At 53.8% G+C, this 8199-nt stretch overlaps 2 protein-coding genes across 2 annotated transcripts in view; one reads left to right on the top strand and one right to left on the bottom strand.

Annotated features, from left to right (window-relative positions):
• The first annotated feature begins 6 nt into the window (after nucleotides 1-6).
• TMEM86A (transmembrane protein 86A) lies at nucleotides 7-3911 on the top strand. The gene is made up of 2 exons (XM_010858434.1): nucleotides 7-2052; nucleotides 2416-3911. The coding sequence occupies exons 1-2, from the start codon at nucleotides 1761-1763 to the stop codon at nucleotides 2850-2852; spliced, it is 729 nt and encodes a 242-aa protein (XP_010856736.1). The 5' UTR covers nucleotides 7-1760; the 3' UTR covers nucleotides 2853-3911.
• Nucleotides 3912-5142: 1231 nt separating this feature from the next.
• Nucleotides 5143-8199, bottom strand: part of IGSF22 (immunoglobulin superfamily, member 22) — a 13290-nt gene continuing 10233 nt past the window's right edge. Inside the window, 2 exon segments of the mRNA XM_010858433.1 lie at nucleotides 5143-5767; nucleotides 7528-7833. Coding sequence (XP_010856735.1) covers nucleotides 5622-5767; nucleotides 7528-7833 — 452 coding nt within the window. The 3' untranslated portion in view covers nucleotides 5143-5621.

Raw genomic sequence — 8199 nt, 5'->3', positions numbered from 1 at the left:
CGGACAGCGGGCCGCCGGCTCTGCATGGGCAGACCGCAGAGAAGAGGGGGAGAGCGGGAGCGGTGCTGGGACCTCCTGGGAGTCTTTTTCCCATTTCGTTCCCTCCCTTTTCTCATCTTTACAACAAGTCTCGGGCAGTGTAGGTGACGCCTCTGAGTCTAGGCAGCCTGGATCACGCGCAGAAGGGAAAAGGGGTCGTTCTCTATTGACACCCCTTGTTCAGACTTTCTCACCTGAACTCTTGTCTCTTCTCCGCCCCTCCCCTACTCCTAGCGCTGGGTTCTCCAAGACTGTCAAAGCCTCCCCAGCTACTACTGTTGTTTCTTCTTCTAGGGAGTAGGGGGCTTGGGGGAGTGCTGTGGAATAGATGCTTCCAAGGGCTGGCATGTGAGGCTGGGGAGATCTGGGGACTGTGAGGATAAGCTATCTCCTCCTCTGCCCTGTGTCCCTGCCCTGACCAGCCTGCATTAGGGAAATCTCCGCAGGAAGGAACTCTGTCATCTCTTCTCACTGCTGTCACCCCTGGCAGAGCAAGGGCAGGCTTAGCCCCTGGATCCACATCTGCCTCTTCCCAGCCTCCTTCATCACAGTCTGTTCAGTGCCAGGTAACCACGGCCTGGAGGTCTGAGAGTCTGAGTGTGTACTCGTAGCCCTGTGCTGGGCAGCTCACTGGGCCAGAGACCTGTCTTTCGGGCAGAGCATGAGTATACCGGAACGTCAGCTCCTTGCATCACTCTCTGAGCCCCAGTACCAAATGTCCAAGAAAAACAGCTTGAGGGCATCCGAGATTCAGAATATTCGCAGCAGCTCCCTCCCTGAGCTTGTAGAGTGCCTGCATGGCCTGGGAAACAACCCTTCTTTAGCTGCCCTCCCCCCTAATCCAGCTGAGACCCAGTCAGCTGCTCTAACTTCCCCCTCTCAGTTCCTCATCTCCTCCAAGCCTGACTGCTGGCTTCAGATCAAAAGCTGGTGAGAGAACCCTGCCTCCTCTTCCTGCCTCTCTTTCTGATGTGCCTGAAGTTGCTCTTGTTTTCTGGGAAATGGGATTGACTGACACCTTCTTCAACCCCCCAACCCCTGAGATTGCTGGTATTTCAGGGACAGTTTTCTTGCTCCCCATTCATGGGTGCATTTCTCTAGGCAGCATCCCTGTCTCCTCTCCTTGTCCTTGATGGTACCTTTAGGCTAGGGCAGCTAGAGTGGAGGCTGAATTGTAGACTGGCTGAGAAGAGAGCCAGTGGGAGCTGAGATGATTGACAGTGCTCATTCTCACACATTCCTGGCACTCACCTGGTGTTGCCGGGTCCGTGTCCTGGCCCCACTGCTGAGGATCACAAGTTGGCCAGCTGTGGCATCTCTGTGGTTTGCTGCTGACTCCACTGTATTCCAGACAGCTGGAGATTGATGCTGCCAGAGAGAGGCTGAGGGGGCTTTGTAGGGGGAGAAGGAGGGGGCGGAAAGGGTGAAGCCTTGGGCTGCAGGATGGGACACTATCCCAAAGTCTGCTTTCTGCCCAGTGACTATTTTGGTCCTGCCCCAGGGCCAAGAATGGGAAGTGAGTAGCAGGCTCAATGGAGCCCTTTGTCTTCCTAATCATTTAAGCCTCAAGTTAAAGACGGGCTCTTTCACACTGGCTGCTTGGGGCAGGTCACTCTGGGTTTGTGTCAGTCCTCCCTGCTTTGGAGGTGGGCCTGTCTTTGGGGTGAATGCCTGGGCTGAGGGTCCTGCTCTGAGCCCCGCTCTGGGCTCCCATGCTCTGAATGCTGCCTTTGTCCCATGTCTTCCAGGTGAAGAGTGAGGGACCCAAGCTGGTGCCCTTCTTCAAGGCTACCTGTGTGTATTTCGTGCTCTGGCTGCCCTCGTCCAGCCCATCATGGGTCAGCGCCCTCATCAAGTGCCTGCCAATCTTCTGCCTCTGGCTCTTCCTCCTGGCCCATGGCCTGGGATTCCTGCTGACCCACCCCAGTGCCACCCGCATCTTCGTGGGGCTCGTCTTCTCCGCCATAGGCGACGCCTTCCTCATCTGGCAGGACCAGGGTTACTTTGTCCACGGTCAGTCATCACAGTCGCCACCTGGGAGGAATCTTGGGCTAGAGGACCCTGGGGAGGGGCCAAGGATTTAAGAAAGATAATTTTTTTTAAAACAAGAACATAGGGAATTAAAGGGGTTCTGAGGCCAAAGACTGTTGGGGCCCCTGTTGGCAAACTACCTTGCCAGTGATACGGTGATCTGTTCTGGAGTACCACAGGAGAGTTTGGAGGTATCTTTGCCTTCGTGGATTTCTTCCCACCCCTGTTACTCCCCCGAGAGAGCTCCTGGGTTATCCCAAGCACTCCACTCCTACCCCCATCTCCTGTTACTCGTTTCTCACCTGAGCTTGCCTTCAACATCCCATCATCGCCTCTCACTCCCAGGTGTGCTGATGTTTGCCGTGACCCACATGCTCTACGCCTCGGCCTTTGGCATGCGGCCATTGGGTCTTCGGACAGGTCTGCTGATGGTAATATTGTCAGGCCTGTGCTATGCCTTCCTCTACCCAAACCTCACGGGTGCCTTCACCTACCTAGTGGGGGTCTATGTGGCCATTATCGGCTTCATGGGCTGGCGAGCAATGGCAGGGCTACAGCTGGTCGGGGCAGCCTGGCGCTGGACTGAGCTAGCGGCGGGCACTGGCGCACTGCTGTTTATTGTCTCAGACCTGACCATCGCCCTCGACAAGTTCTGCTTCCCTGTGCCCTACTCGCGGGCATTCATCATGTCCACCTACTACGCTGCCCAGATGCTCATCGCCCTGTCAGCTGTTGAGAGCCGGGAGCCAGTGGAGGACTACCGACTGAGCAAGGCCAAATGAGGGTCAGGTTCTGGTCACCTCTCTCTTCTCCTGGGACTGGAGTCCAGAACCTGGGAGTCTGCCAGAGCTGGCTTGAGATGACCACAGTACCAACCTGGGGCGGCAGGTACCACCTGTGAAATGTGCAAGTTTGAGGGATAAGCAGAAAAAAGATTCTTCTAGCAAAGCTAGTGGTCCAGGACCATGCTGAGAACTAAGAGAAGCCAGCCTAATGCTCCTTGCCGAAGCCAGGATCTTCCCACCTCTACCCCATCTGGACTGTCAGAGCCCCTCTGGAGGGCTGTGGTGCTCAGCCTCTTGACCTCCCCCACTTCTACTAGATGAAAGAGTCTGACTCACCCACTTCCACTCTTTCTGATTTACACAGAGTTGAGTGAGGAGGGGAAGAGTCTGTGCTGAGATGTCCAGGGCTTGAAGCACCTTTCACAGGCCTCTAGGTGGAAGGACTGGATGAGGGTGGAGTCTCCCTTTCCTGCATCTATCCTTGTTACTTGAACAATCTTAATGTCTAAGTGTTGGGTGGGAAGGTGGAGGGGTGTCTGTCCAGGTAGGCAAGACTGGGGACTACTTTGGCCTCGGGAGTTCTGCATACCAAGGATTCAAGTTGGTCCCATCTCTCAAAGGGCATCCGGAGCTCAAGCCCCACACCACTACCCTCAGATCCTATCCCCAGGGCTAGGGGGAACCATGCCAAAGGAAGGGGCCAGCCTGTGTGTGTGTGTGTGAGTCTTGTTTGTATGGTCTGTCTCCCAGCCTACCTATGTCTTACTTTGCCAGCTGTCTCTGACCTGCTGTGTGTCAAAGTCTTACAGGGAGAGGGCCTCAGGGAGCTGCTGAGGGGTTGCTGAGCCTGGCTCAGAGAGCTGGGCCACCCCCCACATACACACCCACTCTCAGTTCCTTCCTCCTTGCCCCTGCTGCACTGGGAGCAAGAGGAAGGGGCTCCAATGACACTCTAGGGTCATAAGACCCAAGGCACATTCAATGCAAGGGGAACAAGGATGGGACTACTCCGTCCTGTTGCTCACGTGAAAAAAAAATAAAAAAAATAAAACAAGAGTCACTGGCTGCCCTGCTTGTCTGCCTGCGTGGCACGTGCCTGTCCTGGAGAGGTGGGGGTGGGGGCATGGCACCAGGGGCCCTGGGTGTCCTCGCAGCGCGGGTCACAGTCCTGTCCAGTGCATGTTGGCGTCAGGCTGGCTCCCTGGCTCTGGTGACACTGTGCTGGTTGGAGTAGGTCTCACTTTCTGGTCACGTGTGTGGGTGAGGATGTAGTTCAGGAGGATGGGGGATGGGTAGCAGTTGCCACCGTCCAAACTTGTCCTTAATGCCCTCCCCTATGCACAGGTGCCCCGCATCTCATTACTTGGTGTCCTCTACTGCTACCCACCTCCTCCCCTCCCCAGCCCAGACTTGCTACCTGCTCCAGAATAATCTAGATTCCCTTCATGCTTCTCCTCCTCCCTGGAGTCTGGGCTCAGCTGAACAGCTGGGAGGAATGAGATTAGATTGTATGATTCATGCTTTAGATGTGAAGCTCTGGCAGAATAACGTGTCACCTGACTCCAGAGGCATTTTCATCTTAATGGGCAGCTCCCTGACCCAGAGTAAAAAGGGAAGTCATGGATGGTAATGAGTACTCCATCAGTAGAGGGGTTGTACAATTGTGGGGATGTGGTAGACTCAAGCCCCGTATGGGTGTTGAATGAATCAGTAATTTTCAAACTAGCATCTGTACAGAGATTAGTGTTGGGAGCTGAAAGTGAAAGTCACTCAGTCGTATCTGACTCTTTACAACCCCTTGGACTATACAATCCATGGAATTCTCCAGGCCAGAATGCTGGAGTGGGTAGCCTTTCTCTTCTCCAGGGGATCTTCCCAACCCAGGGATTGAACTCAGGTTCTCCCACATTGCAGGCCAATTCTTTACCAGCTGAACCACCAGGGAAGCCCTGCTGGTGGGAACTAGCAAAAGAATAAAGTAGAGGAGGGAGGTTCAAAGACCCCCATCCTTGTTTCAAGTCCAGTAGCTTAAAAAATTTTTAAGCAAGAGTTTGCTGCTGTCAAACATAGTGAGGTGGATGACCAATCCCTTCTAGCTTTCAGATTCTCTAATTCTCAAAGAGTAGGATATGCATATGCATGAGTGTGTGCTCAGTCGCTGAGTTGTGTCCGACTTTGCAACCCCCGGGCTGTAACACACAATGCTCCACTGTCCATGGGATTTTCCAGGCAAGAATACTGGAGTGGGTTGCCATTTCCTTCTCCAGAGGATCTTCTTGACCCAGGGATCCAACCTGTGTCTCCTGTATTGACAAGTGCATTCTTCACCACTCAGCCACCTGGGATGCCCAGATAGTAGGAACCCTGGACACTAAAAAGGCAAGGTCTTGATCCATTTAAATCCCAGAACTGAAGACATACCTACTTGTAGTAAAGAAATGGGAAGGGCAGGCTGGGGAGGAAGTTGAAAACTTCCCTGCTAAGCCCTGAGGGGAGGGCAAGGTACAGTGCAGTTGTGGAGGAGGGGAAGGCAGGGCAAGGCCCAGCCAGAAGGGGACTGGTCGCTTCCCATGTGGGTGGGTCTGGAGCAGGCTCTCAGGGGTTGGGCTTCTGAGTGTCCGCATCCCACTCCCAAGTCCCATTTCCTTGGTCCCTGATGCACACCATGGTCAGGAATATACGCAAAGGCACACGCACTCAGTGTATGTCCCATCCCTTCAGTGAATGTTTATGTTGACAAACACCACAGAGCATGCAGGGCCACCCTCACTGGGACCACACAGAGGACAGGCCAAGAAGCCCCACATCACAATGTCCTCCTGATGCCTGGGCTGGGCTGGAGCTCACAAAAGGTACTTTGATTTCTTCCGCAGACTCTCTGACAGATGCTAGAACTGACTTGTCATTTTTGTCTGAAAGAGCAAAGAAAGTATTTGTCAGTGTGAATGACCCTAGGGACAAGGGAGCCTCCAAACTCCTGGACTTTGAGTCACTATGCAGAAACCAGGGGCTGGACCCTGCCTAGGATCCTCAGTCCTTCCCAGCTGCAGTCTGCCAAGGTCAGCCGAGTGTGTGGGGCCAAGAGCTGCCAGTTATTCATTTAATGTATGCCACGCAGTGTGCCAGGCACTTCTATGCAGTATCTCATTTAATCCTCATAACAGCCTTAAGAATTAGATGAGAAAACAAGCTTAGAGTGGCTTGCCAAGGTCACATGGCTGATTAGTGTTAGAGCCAGGGCCTTGTGCCCATGTGCTTACAACCAGAATTAAGTTGTCAGGGATCTCTCTAGCTGTGGAATGAGAGCTGGATGTCTCCCACGGTGCCTTCCCTGGCCTGGTTCTGTTCCACAGTTCAGCAGCCACTGTGAAGGCATCATCTCAGTGCCAGGCACTTAGCTGAGTACTTGAGAGACAGCAACAGGACATGGTCCTTTCCCCAGAGACAGACATCTGTAACAGGACAGTTACAGTCTGTAACCATGGAGACTGTGGACACCAATACATGTCATGGAAACTTCAGAGAGTGGCAGAGGAGGAGGCTGGAGAGGTAGGTGGTGGGGGGTGAGTTTAAAGGATCATGACAAAGCTAGGAGGCTTAAAGCAAAGGGGGAAGAGCAAGGTAGGTCATCTTTGCATTTAGAGAGTTCATGCAACTAGCTATCTAGCTGTGAAGACAGTAGAATGTGTAGGAAATAAAGCATTTCCCCTGCCTGTGCACACATGAGCAGAAACATGGCACACCTGTGTGCAGAGGGAGGGCCTCCCTCCTACCATTTCTCCCTCGTGTGCTTCCATCATGTCTAACTTTGTGATGCCATGGACTGTAGCCCACCAGGCTCCTCTGTCCATGGGATTCTCCAAGCTAGAATACTGGAATGGGTTGCCATGCTCTCCTCCAGGGGATCTTCCCAAGCCAGGGATCGAACCCTCCTCTCCTGCAGTGGCAGACAGGTTCTTTACCACTAGCACCACCTGGGGGGAAGCCTTTATTCCCTTCAGCGCCTCCTGTCTATCCTTATCCTGGACCAGTATAGTTTTGTCTTGGTTGCACATCAAAATATATTGAAATTTTTGTCAATATAAAAGATTCCTTTTAGAACCCTTCCAGAGAGATTGCGCTTGTCAAGTCTGGTTTAGACCTGATCACTACTGCTTTTTTTTCAAATGCATGTTTAGGCCCACCAAGGGTTGCAAACTACCCTGGTGCTGGGAAAGATTGAAGGCAGGAGGAGAAGGGAACCACAGAGCATGAGATGGTTGGATGGCATCACTGACCCAATGGACAATGAGTTTGCACAAGCTTGGGGAGTTGGTGATGTACACCTGGCGTGTTGCAGTCCATGGGTTTGCAAAGAGTCAGACACACCTGAGCCACTGAACTGAACTGAAGGGTTGCAAACTACAAATTCTTGATTGCCAACTCCCAAGTCTTCAGGGGCCAGATACATAACAAATGATATGGAGAAGATGGCAGAGTGGTTCGAACTTTGGTCAGTTAGAGAATATGTACACCACCCCATGGCAGATTAAATAAAAGATAGTGTCAGCCATACGAAAATAATCGATCGACCTCCCACAAGACTGCCATTTTGCGCCTCCACCCCAGGTAGGACTCAGCCGGGGGCGCCCACCACCTCCAGGCCTGCTGGAGGCCGGCTTGGCGCCCTCACCATAGATGGTGAGCTTGGAGCTGCTGCAGTCCTTGCCCAGCTTGTTCTCCACCAGCACGCGGTACTCGCCGCTGTCCTTGAGCGTGCAGGTGGGGATGACGATGGTGCACACGCTGCTAGTGGAGTTGTACCAGAACTTTGAGTTGGCTGTGATGTTGACGTGGCCCTTGTAGAGGGTGACGGTGGGCCGCAGGTTCCCCAGGAAGGCGCGGGTCACGGTGTGCGGCTTGAGCGGGGTCAGGAAGCGCGGCACGTGGCGCCAGTGCTTCTGCTGGTACGGCTTCAGATTGGCGCTCAGATCCTCGACTGTGCAAGGGTCGGGTGGGGGTGGGAGTGGGGGACGTGGCGAGCGGTGAGCGCACCCCAAGGTCCCCACCCACGCGCTCCCGCCTAGAGCTCGGAAGACGCCCCGGAGACCCAGCTCACGAAACCCCGATGACCTGGGTTAGATTCCCACGCACCGTCAGCTCTAGGGCCCCGGACTTCATAGTGGTTCCTGAAGTTCTCCCTTCGTCACTCTCCCACCCCCATGACACTGCTGGTTCCAAGACCTAAACCCAGGTCCGCCGGCTTTTGCGCTTTTCCAGACCTGGGCATCCTAGACTTCTTTCCCGCCACCAGCTTCCGGACCGGGCTGTTGACTGGCTTTTTTTTTTTTTTTTCCCCCTGTTT

Source organism: Bison bison, unplaced genomic scaffold (assembly GCF_000754665.1).
Source record: "Bison bison bison isolate TAMUID 2011002044 unplaced genomic scaffold, Bison_UMD1.0 scf7180017864388, whole genome shotgun sequence".
In the NCBI taxonomy this organism is placed as follows: Eukaryota; Metazoa; Chordata; class Mammalia; order Artiodactyla; family Bovidae; genus Bison; species Bison bison.
This window is presented reverse-complemented; position numbering and strand designations above follow the sequence as displayed.

Bases quoted from the DNA above. Each gene is read 5' to 3' on its own strand.
- TMEM86A (XM_010858434.1), top strand. From the start codon at position 1,761: ATGCTGCCTTTGTCCCATGTCTTCCAGGTGAAGAGTGAGGGACCCAAG. The intron at 2,053-2,415 runs GTCAGTCATCAC...TCTCACTCCCAG, and splicing joins CCAGGGTTACTTTGTCCACG to GTGTGCTGATGTTTGCCGTG.